A 19398-nucleotide genomic window follows, 5' to 3' on the forward strand; every position below is an offset into this window, starting at 1 on the left:
ACAGCTTTATTTTGTCTAGAGTTAGGATCAACAAGAGAGGTCTCTGATGGTAGATATCATATCTTTCTGCTCTTGGTTCAAGGGATTAGAATCATTGCAAGAGAATGCCTGAATTTCTACAACAAATGTCTATTGTTTTCTTGTGGAATGTTATTGACAGATTCTTAAACATGCCTTGGATTCCTATAAAAATTGCTTGCAAGCAAACTGCTTTAAAACAATACAGCATTGTTATATCAATAAAACAAAAACAGCAAGTTTGGCTAACCTTTAATCCCGGGTGGTGACATGAGTTACAATTTCATGTGCCTTAAAAATGTTTAACGTATAGCTAAACATTTTGTAGGGCTCTTCAAGTTTGTTTTCTCTCTCCACTCCCACCACAAAGCCCTCCTTTATGTTGATATGCAATTACCAAGTATCACATTTATGTCATTCTCGGTCTGCTCAGTTCTTCGGGGCAGCTCTGCAGCCAGCTGAGGTTCTTAGAACACAGCCATCCTAGAGAACTACCTAGGGATCACACAAAATTTACCTAGATGGAGACCAAAAACAGGTATTTTTTTAAAAAGCTCCTCAGATGATTCTAGTATGCTCCTAGGACAGGAGCATCTGAAAGAATAAAATGGTGATGATTACTTGAGGTGAGTGGCAAAAAAAAAGATTGAGCCCAAAGACCCATATCTGAAATCAGCCATATGACGGATGGTCAGGAGTCATGACTGGTGTCCTGAGCTGTAACTCATCATGCAAACATACAGAACAACCAGCTTATGTTTTGTCTGGCCAACAAACACACAGGATCTTTAAAAGGGGTAATGCCTTGCTGCCTTGGATTGCTGCAGAGGGAGACAGGGGGATGGGGGGGAAGAACGTGCAGGCCATCAGGGACTCTCTATAAACACTGTACCATGGTTGGCTCAGAGCCCTGCACACAGAGGAGGGAAGTAAAAAAAAAACAAAACCAAAAAACCAGTTGAATGCCTTTTGAGGGATAATGCCTTCAATCCTCTCTTTGTGGTCATGTGGCTGTGAAAACCATCAGCTTCTTGCCTCACACCAGAGACCGTGTGGTAGGGATCGTGAGGGTTGGAAAGCCCAGTGTGCCTGTCAGGGTTTAGCTCGGCAGTACCTCGTCAGCCGGGAGAACGGTGGCTTCTGGGGACTGGGAACGGGGCAGGAGATTCCAGAATCCGCTACCCTCTGCCGTCTACATCTCCCTTGGCCTGGCCCAGTCTAGAGTCAGGCCAGTGGCCCATCAGACTTGACTATAGAATGGAAAGGACAGAAGAAAGGCAGGAAATGAGGAACCCACTCAAGCTTCTCTGCTGACCTCCTGACTTGCTCCCTGAGCTCAGCCCCCGTTAGGTGGGACCTGGGGCTGACAAAGGGGCAGAGAGACGTCTCCAACCCAGGGCTCCAGGCAGGAGAGGCTCACGTTGTCCAGACGTGAGAGCCGCACGTGGAGGCGCTCTTGCGACCATTCCCTATAGCAAGAACCTCAATCTTAAGAGCAGGCTGGCAGGTGCCCAGACAAAGTGAAGTTTCTCACTGGTTTCTCTGACTCGCCAATGATTCATAAAGCTTTAGACCTTTTCAAAGTAGACAGATTTTCCCAAGTTTTTTGTTTGTTGGTTGATTGTTTGGTTTTTGGTGCAGAGTTCTGAGCCATTTTTACTTTATGTTTCTCTGAGAAATCTCTTAGGCAATCTGTACTTCTATTTTCTTTGTATGAGTTAGGGGGCTTTGAATTATTCCCAATTTCAGTATTTTTATACTCACTGTTGCAACGTTTCAAAGCCTTGTTCTTTATACAGCAATTCTTGCTTCATCTGTGAGAGTTCTCGCTTCAGCTTTTTAACCTTTTGTGAGAAACCAATGTAAATAAGAATGTTTGTAAATAATTAGCAACACTGTTTTAAGAGATCGTCCATCAGGAAACTATTAAACACACAGACATAACCATTAGTTTAACATTTACTCTGCTGGCTTCCCCCTGACATAAATTCTGTGGAAGGCAGGTTAATTATGTTTAAATTATCAGTGACATTCATTATCCCCTATATTTACCCTCATCATCATATTTAGCAACATTCCTGCAAGCTGGTGTCCTGACTATCTCCATTTTGTGACAAATAGCCAGGAAGGGGGGAGTCAGACCTTGAAATCCCGGTTTCTGTTTCTGTTCTGCGCGTGCTCCTCCCTCCCTCCTTTGCTGCGCTCCAGGACCGCCAGCCACCTCTCTGTTTCGCGAATGTATCGGGCAATACCCGCTCTGCTTCTGCAGCATGCTGTTCCCCCTGGCTGGAAGGCTTTCCCTCAGATCTGCCAGAGCGGACTCCTGTCACTCAGGTCTCAGCTTACATGCCACCTTTTGGAATAGGACTTCTCTAACCATCCCATTCCATCATAATGACAAGTGAAGTATGCCATTATGTTTTACTTAGTGCATGGTACTTCTCAAGAGCTGAAATATTCTGTGTATTTGTTTACTGTCTGTCCCCCATGGGAAAGTAAGCTGTATTGCACCAGCTGCGTCCCAAACTTCTAGAAGACTACCGGGCACTATGAGGAATAAAAATGACAAGGACAAGCACTGCGTGATCAATAAACATCCGGTGTCAATCTGATTAAAAAATATGTTGTTTTTCCTGTTGCCAAATACAGTCTTGGTGATGACAATGCTAAAATGTGATAGGTCAAAAAACCAGCAGAAGTCTGGTTTAGTCACAAACTAAAGGTCTTCACGTGGGTGTCAGAAATTTACTTCCGTATTAGCCTTAAGTTTGAAGCGCATTCTGTTAGACAGTATTTCAATGCGCTTTTGAACTTTTATTTCCTATTTAGTCTATCCATTCCACAAATATTTACTGACTTTCCACTATGTGTCTGTCAGGTCCTGGGTCTCAAGTGTGAATAAAGTAGACCAGATCTTTGCCCTCACGGGTCCTCCAGAACAATGGGGGAGCCAGATGTTGAGCAAATAATCATCCAGTGAAATAAATCTTACCAATTACCATGGGGAATGTAAAGGAAAGGTTCGGGATACTTCAGGATGAAAAAGGGGGACGGGACCTGATTTAGTGTGAGAAGCTGGATAAAGCCTGTCTATGGAAATGATGTTTAAGCAGAGCTGGTCAGCGGGGCTTCATCTGGTAAAGGGGGTCCTCAAAAGGCAGAGCTTGTGCACAAACCCTAAACCATGAGAGGAGGGAACTCGTCAAATCTCTGGGATTTAGGGTGCCTGGTTGGTTAAGCATCTGCCTTCGGCTCAGGTCATGATCCTGGAGTCCCGGGATCGAGTCCCGCATCGGGCTCCCTGCTCGGCAGGGAGTCTGCTTCTCCCTCTGACCCTCCTCCCTCTCATGCTCTCTCTATCTCATTCTCTCTGTCTCAAATAAATAAATAAAATCTTTAAAAAAAAAAAAAAAAACAAGGAGAACTGGGAGGAATTTTAAAGCATGATCTGCTTTATGATTTTTAAAAACCACTGTCATGACTCTGGTGATTGGACCAGAGGGGCCAAAAGGGGCCATTCCCCCTGCACCGTGGGTTGGCCTGGGGGCAGTGTATAGAGAGTAGAGCCCAGAGGAAGAACATATTTGGGAGGCAGAATCAACAGGACTTGGTGATGGGCTCAAGGCGCAGGGTGAGGGACAAGATGTGTCAAAGATCACTGCCAGGATTTTGGCTTGCCAGGTGGGGGCACGAAGGTGCCTCCCTGGAGGGTGGGACCAGATTTGGGGGTAAGATCAAGGGTGTTCTTTGAGATGTTTAATTTTCTGATACTCAGGAAACTTCAAAGGCCATTGGAATCTGGAGGCTCGATGTTCAAGTGTCTGGACCAGAGATATAAAATTGAGAGTCACTGACATCAAGATAGTACTTTAAATGCATGAGAATAAATGAGATCACCTAGAGAGAGTGTGTACTGAAAACAGAAGAGAGTCCAGGAACACACCTAAGGCACCTTCATCATTCAGAAATCTACTAGAGGAAGGGACAAAACATGCTGCAAAGTAGCAGCAAGAGAAGTCGGAGGGAAAACAGCATCTTGGAAAATGAGAGAAAAAAATCAAGAGGGAGAGTAGGCACTACGTACAATAAAGTGACAAGGACAAGAGCCGTGTGATACTCATGTTTGCACACCTAAAGCACAACACTTTGGGAAGTATGGATATTCAATCATTTATCTGTTGATAAATTATCTGTTGAGTTTATCTGAAGTATAAGCGATGCTACTGGAATCCAAAGGCGGACAGGAGCACTTCCGCCTGGCCTCACGGAGAAGAAGCCATCTGACCTGGACTGTGGAAGTGCTTTCATATTCACGAAGAGAGTGAGTTCGTTCACGGTGGATCATAAAGACATTTCAGTTGTAGCATTCGATTATTATCAGGTCAAAAGAGCCATCAGTAATCAATAGCTCATTCCACCCGTACTTCTACTTATGACAGCACCTCTAAAGAGCTGTTTACCAAAGACTGTAACATTTTTATTTCAGAACAACAACCACAGTTAATCCAAAAATCAATAGTAACTGGCCTGAAGCCTGTCTTTACCTCTGAAAACACAGTGGATAGAAACAATGGTGATACTGAATTCACTCAGAACCACCAAATTAAAACAATGAGCATATCTCACTGACATAAAATAGCATTCTACATAAAAATCATTTGGACACACCAGTTTAAATTTTTTTCAAAAATTATCATTTAAAATCTAACATTAACTTTGGAACTTTCACACTCTTGTCTGTTTAAGTGATGGGAGTGAGATTTTATTGTCCATTGAGTGACAAAGATGGAGGAAGCTAACCTGTGCTTGCTTTCATTCCACATTATTTATTTTACCTAACGCCTGCTATAAGTACTGTTTCCATCTTGGGGAGTCTTCGTAGTGGACTACCTGAATGATCTTTAGCTCCAAGTATCAATGTTGCATTTTATGTTGTTAACTATGAAAAAGTCTGATTTCTATCATGATGACAAGTGAAAACAGGTATTATTTCCAATCAAACATCATTTCCAATTGTATTTGGTTTCAAGAATATGGTCTGAACTAGTTCAACAACCTTTCTTCTCAGAGAACCATGTGACATCATTAACTATTAGAGGATCACTGTTTCTCCTCTTCCATTCTCCATCCCACCCTCAAATGTAGGACACAGAAAATAAAAATCAATGTCCTTAGATCACAGCTAAAGGATTATGCTAATGCTGACTTGCAAATTTGCACAATACAGACCCTACCAGGAAGCAATAATGACAGCTAAAATTCACGAGGACTTTATGTATTCCCAGCATTGTGCTAAATATAAATGCCTATTTTCAATCCTCACAGCTATTCTATAGATAGTTTCAATTCTTATTTTATAGGTGAGGAATCTCAAACCAAAAAAGAATAAGTAAGTAATGTGCTGAAGCTTACACTGCTACCAACCAGTGGGGAACAATCCAGAGCCCAGGAGAAGGTTTTTAAAACTATAATCATAGATGTTTTAGTTATTAATGGCATGATAGTACAAACATGTAAGATCAAAGACAAACCAGAATTTTGGAAAATGACCCAAATAAAATCTATGGCCCTTATTTTACCTTAGAAACTTCATTATTCTTATAGCCCACCCAAACTGAACACATGAAGAGCCCCACAAGCCCTGGAGTCTATGCTTTCTGTCTCTTACATACTCAACTTTCTGCCATAGCCAACCATCTAATTTTATAGGCTTACTTCTAAGAAATCAAATCTCACAACCCAGAGTATCAAACTGGAAGCAAGAGACCCATGGCTTTTGCACGTTTCCCACTTTCTATACTGAGTACACCAAAGCAAGTGACATTTTAAATTGATTTTAAAGTTATTTCTGAAAACCAGGAAGATGCTGTGATTAAATGTGATGAGTATGATTGGAAATCATGGAGCTTCTTCCGATTTCCGACAATCCTAGTGTAATAAGTTTTATTTTAAAAGAAGGAGAAAGAAGATGACAATAAGACAAAAGTAAATACCAGAAATCTGTGGACCTTGGAAGGATCACAAGACAGGCAGGTTTCAGAAGTTTGCCCTAAAAGTGAACCCTGCAACATTAAAGCTATAATGAGCAAAATGGCATTTTACTAATGACTACCTTCCCCTTTCACCACTTTCTCTACCATCTTGCCGAGAGCTCCTTAGGCAAGCCAACAAAGGGCAACTGTCAGCTTGCTCCTTCTAGGGATCTTTCTCTTCACCACCACTTCCAATTCCCTGAAAATCCTTCACCATCCTGCCTCACCTCAAAAGTCACCTTTAAAGAAAATGAGAAATCAGCTCCAGATAGAGAAGGGATCAATAATAAAACATTTTTTGACTTTACTAAAGAGTAGAGGAAAACAGAACCCCGCATGCTGTTGGAACCATTTGTGATTAATAATAAATGGATTCTGTCATCAGAAACAAGATGACTGAATACAATGTATATATATTTTTAAAAAACTCAAACTTTAACAACAGTAAGAAGAAAATAAAGCAAAAGCCACTGGAAAAAATTGTAAGAAATATTTGTGAAATATACTACACCTGGAGATATACATATTAAATAAAAATACAGAGGGTCCAATGTTAGATCCCCACAAGTAATTAAAATAAGCCAATAAGTTGCCATATGACCCAACAATTCCACCTACCCAAGAAAAATGAAAACATATGTCCACATAAACACTTGTGCAGGAATGTTCATATTATTCATAGTGGCCCAAAAGTGGAAACAATCCAAATAAACACCAACTAATGAGTGAAGAGATGAAATGTGGTATGTCTGTACAATGGAATATCGTTCAGCAATAAAAAGGAATTAAGTCCTGACACCTGCTACCACATGGATAAGCCTTGAAAACATTTTGCTAAGTGTAAGAAGCCAATCACAAAGACCACATATTACAGGATTCCATTTATATGAACTGTCCAGAACAGGCAAATCTAGAGAGAGAAAGGAAATCAGTTGTTGCTTGGGGCTTGTGTGGGGACTAGGTAGGAACTGCTAATAAGTACAGGGTTTCTTTTGGGGGAGACAAAAATGTTCTACAATTAAGATTGTGACCATGAGTACACAACTATGAGCATACTGAAACCCAGTGACTGTACATTTTACATATAGGTAAATTGTATGGTATGTGAATTATTTCTCAATAAAGCTGCTGGATAATAAATAAACTAGCAAATGGTAATAGAAAAGGTAGAGCATCACATATGCACACGCATACACACACACACACACAAAATAAATCACCTCTTAACAAAGATAAAACTGAAACCCCTGGTATCATTATATATCAATTAAGCTAGCAGAAAATAAATACAAATCATTAGAACTTCATCAAGTGGCTGCCTCTTTCAGATTAACGTCCCCGGTCTTTATAGTGGTCTACAAGGCTCACGTGCTCCGACTTCACTCCATTGCCTAGATCAATACTCTCACCTCTTCTCCCTCTAGTGAAGATCCCACAAATTCTCTGATATCAAGACCTTCACATGAACTCTTTCCCACCTAACTTCCTCACCACCTCTGTCAGTTGTTCCTTTTCAAGAATTTCCTTGAACAACGCAAGGGTTAGGGGAACCGACCCCCTGTGCAGTCGAAAATCTGCATTTAACTTTTGACTCCCTCCCAAAATAGCCTACTGTTGACTGGAAGCCTCACAAATAACATGAACAGCCAATTAGCATATGTTGTATATAGGTATTATATAACTATTTTTACAGTAAAGTAAGCTAGAGAAAGTAAAATGTTATTTGGGAATCATAAGGAAGAGAAAATATATTTACAGTACTGTACTATATTTATATAAAAAAAATCAATGTATTAAGTCGACCTGGGTAGTTCAAGCCCATGGTGCTCAAGGGTCAACTGGAGGCATACAATCAGTAGACTTTCAAGGCTAGCTTCTTTCACTTATCATATTGTTTTTGAAATTCATCCATTTTGTGAGTACCAGTAGCTTGTTTTCATGGATAAACCATACACTGCATTTTATGGATAAACCACAATTTGTTTATCCATTCATTCACTGATAGACATTTAGGTGATTTCCAGGCTTGGGCTAGTAAGAATAAAGATCCTGTGAGTATCTACACTCAAGTCTTTGTGTGGGTATATATATGCTTTCATTTCTTTGGGTACATACCTACAAGTGGGATTGCTGGGTAACAGTTTAAGTGTATATTTAATTTTATAAGGAACCGCTAAGCTGTTTTCCAAAGTGGTTGTACTACTTTGCATTCTGTAGTAATGTGTGAGAGTTCCAGTTCCCAATGACCTCCCTCTGAGCACTGTTTTAGCTACATCCCATAAATTTTTAGGTATTTCCATTTTCATTTAGTTCAAAATATTAAAAAAATATACTTTGTCTGCTTTCTTCTTTGACCAATGAATTATTAAGAAATACGCTAGTAATTTCCAGGCACTTAAAGTTTTTCCAGATAGGTCTGTTTTTGAGGTCTCATTTAATTCCACTATAATCATGCTCCATTTGATTTCAGTCCCCTTGAATGTACTGAGACTTCTGTTCATTGCTTTGAGTAAGTTCTCCTTGGGAATTTGCCTACATTTGAAAATAATATCGTTCTGCTGTTTTTGGTGTGTTCTACAAATGTTAATTAGATCAGGTTGGTTTGATGGTATTGTTCAAAACTTCAACAACTGTGCTGATTTTCTGTCTATATATTCCATTAATTACTGAGAAAGGAGTACTGATATATCCAACTATAATTGTGACTTTGTCATTCTCCTTTCAGCTTCATTGGTCTTTACTTCAGGTATCTGGAAGCTCTGTTTCTATGTGTGTACATCTTTAGGGTTATGTGCATACATCTTTATGTCCTTTGAGGAACTGACTTATTTATTAGTATAAAACCCCTGGTAAAAATATCCTTGTTCTAAAGTTTACTTTGATAATAATATGACAACTGCAATTTTCCTTGCATTTGTATTTTCATGGTAGATATTTTTCATTCCTTTAATTTATAAGCTGTCTGGGTCTTCACATTTAAAATAGCTCTGTTGCAGCCATCATAAAGTTGAGTCTTATTTCAACCATTCTGATAATTTCTGCCTTTTAACTGGAGCATGTACACCATTTACATTTAGTGTAATTATTGGTATAGCTGGGTTTAAGTTTATTATCTTTATATTTGTTTTTTAATTGTCACATATATTCTTTTATCCTTTCTACCTCTATTCCTGCCTCCTTTTGGATTAGTTATATATTTTTTTATGATTCCATTTTATCTCCATTATTTAGCAATACCTCTAATATCTCTATATCTTCTCAGTGGTTTCTCGGGGCAAAGATCAGTAAATGACAGCTTGTGGGTCAAACACACCCTGCAGTCCAATTTTTTATGGCTCATGAGTTAAGAATGGTTTTCATGTTTTTAATAATTTTCCCAGAAACTGGAAAGAAAAATCTACGGCAGAGACTGTTTTCCATAGTGGTTGTACCATTTTCTATCCCTACCAGCAATGCATAAGGGTACCAATTTCTCCACCAATACTTGTTATTTTGCCCTTTAAAAACAAAAACTTCCTAATGGGTGTCAGGTGATATCTCATTGTGGCTTTGATTTGCATTTCCCTAATGACTAGTGATGTTTGTCATCTCTTCATATGCTTATGGCACATTTGCACATCTTTGGAGAAATGTCTGTTAAAGTGCCTTGCCCATTTTTGAAGTGAGCTGTTTTTGCCTTCAGTTTTGAAAGATATTTTCATTAGGTATAGCCATCTAGGTTGACATTTTTTTGTTCAGTACTCTTAAGATATCACTCCACTGCCTTGTTGGTTGCATAGCTTCTGATGAGAAATCTGTTGTCATTATCTTTGTTCCACTGTATGTAACTGTCTAATTTCTATGGCTGCTTTTAAGATTGTTTTTTTATCACTGATTTTCAGCAATTTAATTATGATATACCTTGGTGTGATCTCTGTTTTTATTCTGCTTTTTATTCTGCTTCCTGTACCTATGGACTTAAGAGTTTTAGTTTCTTCAAGCATTTTTTGTGATTTCCTCCTCCTTGCTCTTCTGTGGGGACTCTAACATATACATTAGATCATTTAATACTGTGCTAGAGGACACTGATGTGCAGTTAAATTTTTCTCAGGCTTTTTTCATCTGTGTAATTCATTTTGGATAGTTTCTATTCCTATCTCTTAAATTCACTGATCTTTTTACTCAACATATAGGTTGTTCTCAACCAGTGTATTTTTCGTTTCTGATATTACATATTTAATCCATAAAACTTCCATTTTGATCTTTTTTATATCTTTATTTTCTCTTATCATGTTTTCTTCTGCATTACTGAGCATGTGTGTAATTAATATGTTTGCCTGCTAATTAAGTAATAGCTATGACTTCTTGTTTTTGTTACAAGTTGTATTTTCCTGCTTCTTTGAATGCTTGGCAATTTTTAATAGCTTTATTGATGCATAACTGGCATATAATAAAGTGAGTATGCTTAAACTGTATACTTTGATAAGTGCTGACATATGCATATACCCACAAAACCACCAACATAATCAGGTTAAAGGATATATCCATCATTCCCCTGGAAGCTTCCTCATGCCCCTTGGGGATCCCTTCCTTCTGCTTCTCCTCCCTACTCTCATTCCCGAACATGCATGGAAATTTTGACTAGATGTTGGCCATTGTGAATTTTACATCATTGGTGCTGAATTTTGATGCATTCTTTTAAAGAGTGATGGACCTTCTTCTATCACACAGTTAAATTGGTTTAAATAAATGTGATCCAGGGGCGCCTGGGTGGCTCAGTTGGTTAAGCGACTGCCTTCAGCTCAGGTCATGATCTCAGGGTCCTGGGATTGAGCCCCGCATCAGGCTCCCTGCTCCGCGGGAAGCCTGCTTCTTCCTCTCCCACTCCTGCTGCTTGTGTTCCCTCTCTCTCTCTCTGTCAAATAAATAATCTTTAAAATAAATAAATAAATAAATAAATAAATAAATAAATAAATAAATGTGATCCACTCAAGGTTTGCTTGTAATTTTGTTTACGGCAGTTCCAGAGGCGGCCTTTTGGCCTTAGACTAACATGGCCCCACTACTGAGGTCTCTCTACTGCCCCATAACTTATGAGGTCTCTCCATTCTGGCTTGTAGATGGAAACTATTCCTAGTCCTATGAGCTCTGAGAATTGTTTGTCCTACTGCTTTCTTTCCCCATCCTTGTCATATTTTAGACCATGTTTACTCAGCCAAAGATTTGAGGAGATTGCATTAGAAATCTCCAGAGCTTTCTCTTGCCTCTTCTCTCTCTGTAGCTCCCTCCTCCCCAGGATTCCCACAAATTCCAGACACTTCCACTTCACTGAACTTTATTCTTCTGATTCTTCAGCTCAGGCACACAAGTAGACTGCATCTGAGTCCTTCACCTGCACTGGAGATGGTATGATCTCGGGGCTCACCTCTTCTGTTTCCCTTTGGTAAGAGATTACAGTGTTCAACTGCCTGTTATCCAATGTCTGAAAGCAGTTGTTTTATAGATTTTGTCCAGTTCTTTAATTGTCTGCTATTGGAAGAAAATTCCTATAGCAGCTAATCCTTCCTGGACTGCAACAAGTCATTTCAAGCTTTTAAAAGGTATTTGTGTGATTCCAACAACCTGTATTTTAGGCAAAATATCTCTCTGTTGGACCTATTTCATCAATCTTCCTTTTCCTCTCCAAAGGCACAAGATCTAAATCTGGGATCCAATTGGCTAATCTCAAATCATACAATTCTATTTTTCTATATCTTGAAGGAGCTCTCTCAGATTCTGGTTCTTTGACAAAGTAGAAGCTGATAATACTATGTCTACCACCCTACCTCTAGAAATTAACGTGCACATAAAAATGCTGAAAATTACAAAATGCATATAATATAGCAATTTTTTTTCACTACTTCATTGTTATGGCCTCATGAGACTGATTCTTTCAAAATTTAATGTGAACACATTAAGTCAATGTATTTGTTGTGTATGTATCAAGGAAAAGTATGAGAATGTAAGTATTGGTTTGAATGTATTCATTTATCACATACAGCTCCACAAAGCTTAACTCTATGGCCTTTCAAAAATGAGAGAATGAGTTTTGCAGGCTTTATAGAATCATTTAAAATTTATCATTTATGAATTATTATTTTCCTCTCTGCTTTAGAATGTATATTTTCCCATAAAAGAAGCTAATTGCATTTAACTTTATAAATTGCCACCGGCATTGTGGATATAAGAATGTTTATGAATGAAGATGGAGAAGACTGAAAATCATGGCCAGAGAAACTGATCTGGTAGTTTATCTAGGCAAGGAGAAACTAAGCATCTCTTTCCCAACAATACAGTGTCAATGAAGGATTTCTTTTCAAGTACATATTATTTAGCTTGCAGGACGGTCCCCTTCAAAGCTAGAAAAGGAGACCAAAATCATTAAAGAGAAAGAAAGAAAATATTATGAAACCAAAAATGTGATTAAGTGTTACAGAATCATTTTACTCAAGGTCTGAATATGGTTTGGGAAAAAAAGCAGTTCTGTGCTGTGAATTTTAATTACTTCAAGCTACTAGTCCATCACGGTGGAGACAACTCCAGTTCTTGCACTAAATAGAGTACTTCTCTCTCCTTTTCTCTTTCACTCTTGCTCTCTCTTTTGTTTTTGTTTTTTTAAGCCAGTATGAGTCAAGTCACACCATTCTTCATTTCACTCAAGATTCAGGAAGACTGGCGTACTACAATACAATTTCTGAACGTCCTAAAGGAGTAATAGCCTTATCTAATATACAGTTGGGTGCTGTGGGTTAGTACTGGTCTATCTCCTTCAGCATGCTAAAATCGGGTAAGTCACAGATGGAAAAACTTAGGATATAAGCTCAGTTTTAAATGTAGTGTGAGTATAAAAACAACTCTCATGTCAAGTCAAGAGACAAGCCTTATTGGCAGCAATTTACATTCTCAGAAGGCATATTTCTTTTCATCTGAAGCACATTGCTAGGATTTTTGTGTTACTTACATCACTGGTTAAAGTGTCATAATTTGATGTGCACATGAGTTAACTCCCTTCACAGTGACAAACTAAACCTTAGTTGAACTGCCATTCTTTTAAATCTATGCACAAGATTGCAAATGGGTAAGATTATAGTTGACTTTCCCAAGTCCACCATCATTGCTAAAAATAATTCAAAGTGAATTCGTATTAACAATGTGCGAGTAAATGTATTTGAGAACAAAGAGAGTACATTGGTATTAATAGCAGTGCTCACCAATCAGCCATGTGTCTGGAGTAGAGTACAAATAATTTAACCAAAGGGGCCTTATTATTTCTTTTTCTTTTCTTTTTTTTACAAAATTAAAAGTTGGATCACAGCCTATATGCTATAGTGCTCAACAAATTTCTCAAATGCATTTGTATTTCTAAGGGTTTTCTTTTACACTTCCAACACTTTACTTCACTTTAATAAACAATAGTGATAATTTAAAATTCACCAACTATTTTCTCCACCAAATCTCACCCATATGTAATTTGGAGTATAAATTTTTTAAAAAATTTTAAATTTTTTTTTATTATTATTTATTTTGAATTCCACTGTAGTTAACATACAGTGTTATATTACTTTCAGGTGTACATATAGTGATTCGACAGTTCCATATATTACTCAGTGCTCATCAAGATAAGTAGACTCTTAATCCCCCTTCACCCATTTCACCCCCCCAACTGACCTCCCCTCTAGTAACCATCAGTTTGTTCTCTGTAGTTAAGATTTTGTTTTATTATTTGTCTCCTATTTTTTCTTTGTTTTTTCTTAAATTCTACCTATGAGTGAAATACTATGGCATTTGTCTTTGTCTGAATGGCTCATTCTGCTTAGCATAATGTTCTCTAGATCCTTCCATGTTGGTCAGATGGCAAGATTTTGTTTGTTTTAATGGCTAAATAATATTTCATTGTGTACACATGGATACATGTGGATTCATGGATATACATGTGCACACACATATAAACACACATACATCTTTTTTATCCATTCATCTATTGATGGGACACTTGGGCTGCTTCCATATATTAGCTATTGTAAATAGTGCTGCAGTAAAATAGGGGTAAATATATCTCTTCAAATTATTGTTCTCATATTCTTTGGATATATACCCAGTAGTGTAATTCCTGGATTGTAGGGTAGATCTTTATATATTTATTTATAGCTTTGAGGCATCTTATTATAAAAAGCTGGCACATGTATACATAAACAACAACCTAAAATTCATCACATATTTTCTTCATTTTTTAACTTGACCTTCTGGTAAGTCTTTAGCTTCACTGATTTTGGCTGCTATGTAAGGAGATCCTCCCTTGTCTGGGTGATTTAAAAGCATAATTCATTGATGAGCATCTCTTATTTTTCCTTTACTCGCAGTAGGCCTTACGCCTAGTATTAATGCTGCCTCTCATTTTGCCATTTTGGATCAAACCCCCCCCTCTGTCATAGCCACCACTGAAAGCAGATTTTGATGGACTTTGAAAAACTTGTTTTACTTGAGGCTCCCTATGTTTCATGGCTTGCAGTTAAATGTAACAGTCTGCAAATCCTGCAGCAGCGAAGGTCAGTCCAAGTGCTACCACTGGACTGGCCTTGGCTCTGGCTCAGCTCCCCGGCCTCTGCCGAGAGAGCAGTTCATCCCAGCCCAAAGGCTGCAGCCGCCTATTCCCACCTCTGCCAGACAGTGATGTGGCCACCACCAGCAGGCACAGAACCTATTTTTAATTTTTTGAGGAACCTCCATACCGTCTTTTCCAGTGGCTGCACCAGTTTGCATTCCCACCAACAGTGCATGAGGGTTCCTTTTTCTCCACATCTTTGCCAACACTTGTTTCTTGAGTTTTTTATTTTAGCCATACTGACAGGTGGGAGGTGCTATCTCATTGTAGTTTTGATTTGCAATCCCCTGACCATCAGTGATGTTGAGCCTCTTTTCATATGTCTGTTGGCCATCTGTAGGTCTTCTTTGGAGAAATGTATGTTCATGTCTTCTGCCCATTTTTTAATTGGATTGTTTGGTTTTTTAGTGTTGAGTTGTATAAGTTCTTTTTTTTTTTTTTTTAAAGATTTCTTTATTTGAGAGAGAGAGAGTGCACACATGTGAGTGAGGGGAGAGGCAGAGGGAGAAGGAGAGGGAAAGAAGTAGACTCCCCACTGAGCATGAAGCCAGACGTGGAGCTTGATCTCATGACCCTGAAATCACGACCTGAGTCAAAATCAAGAGTGGGATGCTCAACCGAGCTACCTAGGCACCCTGAGTTGTATAAGTTCTTTATATACTTTGGATACTAACCCTTTATCAGATATGTCATTTGCAAATATCTTCTCCCATTCAGTAGGTTTTTAGTTTCGTTGGCTGTTTCCTTTGCCATGCAGAAGCTTTTTATCTTGATGAAGTCCCAATGTTTATTTTTGCTTTTGTTTCCCTTGCCCCAGGAGACATATCTAAAAAAAAGTTACTATGGCTGATGTCAAAGAGGTTACTGCCTATGCTCTCTTCTAGGATTTTTATGGTTTCAAGTCTCACGTTCATATCTAAATCCTTTTGAGTTTATTTTTGTGTATGCTGTAAGAAAGTGGTTCAGTTTTCCCAATATCGCTTGTTGAAGAGACTGTCTTTTTCCCATTGCAAAGCCTTGCCTCTTTTGTTGTAGATTAATCGATCACATAATGGTGGGTTTATTTCTGGGCTTTCTATTCTGTTCCATTGATTCATGTGTCTATTTTTGTGCCAGTACCATACTGTTTTGATTACTACAGCTTTGTAATATAACTTGAAGTCTGGCATTGTGAGGCCTCCAGTTTCATTTTTCTTTTTCATGATTGCTTTGGCTATTCAGGGTCTCTTGTGGTTCCATACAAATTTTAGGATTGTTTGTTCTAGTTCTGTGAAAAATGCTGTTGGTATTTTTATAGGGATTGAATTAAATGTGTAGATTGCTTTGGGTAGTATAGACATTTTAGTAATACTTGTTCTTCCAAATCCATGAGCATGGAATGTCTTTCCATTTCTTTGTGTCATCTTCAATTTATTTCATCAATGTTTTATAGTTTTCAGAATACAGGTCTTTCACCTCTTTGGTTAAGTTTATTCCTAGGTATTTTAATTGTAATTGTAAATGGGATTGATTCCTTAATTCCTCTTTCTGCTTTTTTATTAGTGTACAGAAATGCAAAGGTTTCTGTATATTGATTTTGTATCCTGAGAGCTTACTGAATTCACTTAGGAGTTCGAGCAGTTTCTTGGTGGAGTCTTTAGGGTTTTCTATTTGTAGTATTATGTGACCTGGAAATAGTGGAAGTTTGACTTCTTCCTTACCAGTTTGGATGATTTTTATTTCTTTTTATTGTATGATTGCTATGTTGAATAAAAGTGGTAAGAGTGGACATCCTTTTCTTGTTCCTGACCTTAGGGGAAAGCTCTCAGTTTTTCACCATTGAGTATGTTAGCTGTGGGTTTTCCATATATGGCCTTTATTGTGTTGAGGTATGTTTCCTCTAAACCCACTTTGTTGAGAATTTTTATCATGAATGTTTGTATGGAGTATGAATTTTTTAAAATATCAGCTGAATTTAAGTTTCAGTTTGTATGAGACATTCCATTTCCTACCCCAAGAAGGATATGGTCTAAGTATCTATTATGAATAAATGAAATAGTTTTTTTCCCAGTTTACATAGAAATAATGGACTTCACTACAGAAATAATAAATTTTGCAGTAAAAAGTTTTTATATTCCTCTTCCTAAGAAATATTTTCTCACACAATTAAATACCACCTCTAAAAGTTATGAGTATATTAATAAAAAGCATTAACTTATTCATTTCACAATTTCAAAAATGAGAAATAAGCTGCCTACAGGGAAAAGAAAACCCAATTATCCCATTTGACCAAGAGGGAAAAGAAAACCCAATTATCACCAATACCTATGACCACACTATAAAACAGATGTTTTAGACAGATGTTCCTAAATACCTAGTTCCTCAATATTGACCAACTAGCTCTAATTCCGTATAACAAATGAAGGACATCTACTAATACTGTTAGATCAAAATAATGAAGATGAAGTTAGTGTTTGGCTATGCCTAAAAAACTGTTAGTGACTGAAAATGCAGGAAGGTACTCAAGACACCAAAGTAATGAAAAGTTATTAGTTCATTTGTGAGTTATTATTTCTGTGGCATTAATTTGTGAAAAAGGACTAGCCAACACAGGGATTTCGACAGGGTAGGCCAGCCAAGAAAGGCCAGATTATCAAAATCTATGAGACTCTGCCAAGTTACCCATCCACCTCTGAATGGCTGGGGCGTTCTCAAAGTGGCCAAAACGTGCACAAACAGGAGAGTGAAGGCGCCAGCTGTTGCCTGTGTTCAAACCACGACTACAGCAACATAGACCACAAGGGCCGATTTGCTATGGGAACATTTTTAAAAAGGCATTTACCTTGCCAGAAAGTGTTAAATGAGCACCTCTTCACTAATGAAAGAGATGAAGAGAGTGTCACTTCTTATCTTCCATTACAGCTCGCTATGACTGTCTTATAAACTCCTCTGGAGGGAAGCACTTTCTGTGGTCTCACAGGGATGGGGGGAAAAAAATTCATATATATATATGAATTTATATATAAATATATATAAATATAAAATTATATAATATATAAAATATAAAATTCATATATATATATATATATAAGGCTTCTGATAGTAAGAGTACATCAAACCTGGTATAAAATAAGCTTTATCTGAGAGATTCTGCTGCATTAGGAGAACAGGTCTGGGGAATGTGACCACTTGGGATCTCCTGGGATCTCCCGATTGTGATGGGGCTTCATTTCCTTCTAAATGGTTATCTGCAGGAGATACCCTATATGCTTTTGTTTGAAATCTCTTCTTTAGTTTTCACTGTATGTTAACTAATTTGAACTAAAAAAATAAAAAGCAACAACTCTTCTTTAGTTTTCACCTTTCCTAAAAGGAAAAATAGAAGACTCTTCCTATTGTGGTTATTCCATTTACAACGTGTTTTACAAAGACAAGAACTGTGAAAAACTTAAAATTTCAAAGGGCAATTGTAATATGTAATAATTTCCTGATATGAGCATAGTTCCAGTGAGTATTAAATTTTACTCAGAGTAAGTTTTAACAAAATACTTTCATTTCCTTTTTTTAAATCACAGAAATGTATAGACTGAGGTACAACAACAAGGCAGCTGACAAGCCGTCCCACAATATTCTCAAGAAGTGTACAGAGAAATATGGGTGGACCAACAGAGTAAAGGGTCAGTGATGCACTGGATGGATATTTCCAGTAGAAGGACACAGAACACTTCTATTAATGTTTTCACACATTAAACCAAGAAATCCAAACTGAAGAGAGGTTTAGCTTCCAAAAGTACAGACTTTTCTCATGCTCTTCCTCTGAGAACAAATAGAGAAGTTGTGAGAAAGAAAATAAAACATCTATAGGAAGACACTGGAGAACTACTATGGCAGCAAGAACTTGTGTTAAAAACCCTAAAGGTAAGGAAAGCCCATAGTCAGGATCCAGACTTGGTGTTGTTTTTCCTTTGGAGGCATTAGAGTGTACAACAGAGAAGCTGACGAGTTGGGAGAACACAGTGACTGAAGCCGGAGGTCAGAGAGCTAGCTAGCTACTGGTGGTCCCACAGAGCTGAGAGGTTCAGGGGAGAGATTTGGAGTTTGGCTTCCATTGAGCAGGAATAGAATATCCCCACAAAATATCCCCAAAGTTCAGGTGGGATTTTGAAGAGCTCTGCCCTAAGAGAAAGGGTGAAGTGGAAAGAGACCCAGTCTTTGAAAAGGAATGAAGCCCAGATTTCAGACATCTTGAACCATGACTGAATTACAATTACCTGCCCCTGGCCTAACTGTCCATAAGAAGCAACACTAAATCCTCTCCGAAGGATGACAAGATCATCCCAAACCTCAATTTATCCTTATATTTCTTCATACATAACATATGGCTCTTAATAAAAAGAGCCTCTAAGAAGCTTGACCAAATAGGAAAAAAAACAGACCAAATCGAAGAATTCAACATATAGGAAATCTATACACGGCATTAATAAAGACATGGAATTTAAAAGTAACTGTGATTATTTTGTTCAAAAAAATTACATATCCATGTGCAGAATTTGGGCAAGTAAGTAGAAATAAAAAATAATCCAACAGAAATTTTAGAACAGAGAAATACACAGTGGGGAATTAAGCTGAAATCAGTAAAAAAAAAAAAAAAAAAAAGATAAGAAAATCCCCAACTGTTTAAAAATTAATACCCTCATATGAGAAATCATAGAGAGTTAGAAAATATTTTGAACTGAGAGTAAAAATACA

General features: G+C 37.8%; 1 protein-coding gene, 1 long non-coding RNA gene and 1 pseudogene across 2 annotated transcripts in view; 1 reads left to right on the forward strand and 2 right to left on the reverse strand.

The window, feature by feature from the left end:
* Window positions 1–19398, reverse strand: part of WWC2 (WW and C2 domain containing 2) — a 202246-nt gene that overhangs the window by 67486 nt on the left and 115362 nt on the right. The window contains exon 5 of the mRNA XM_064585704.1: window positions 1783–1862. Within this exon, the coding sequence (XP_064441774.1) occupies window positions 1783–1862 (80 nt within the window). The remainder of the gene's footprint in view (window positions 1–1782; window positions 1863–19398) is intronic.
* LOC129045953 (mitochondrial import inner membrane translocase subunit TIM14-like) lies at window positions 1783–17606 on the reverse strand (annotated as a pseudogene).
* Window positions 11376–19295, forward strand: LOC123847831 (uncharacterized). Its single transcript, XR_006791601.2, has 3 exons — window positions 11376–11472; window positions 12689–12855; window positions 18225–19295. It is a non-coding gene; the product is annotated as an uncharacterized LOC123847831 (long non-coding RNA).

The sequence above is a fragment of the Mirounga angustirostris genome, unplaced genomic scaffold (genome assembly GCF_029215605.1).
Source record: "Mirounga angustirostris isolate CCGP_5_RB_7025 unplaced genomic scaffold, mMirAng1.0.hap1 SCAF_2, whole genome shotgun sequence".
Taxonomy (NCBI): domain Eukaryota; kingdom Metazoa; phylum Chordata; class Mammalia; order Carnivora; family Phocidae; genus Mirounga; species Mirounga angustirostris.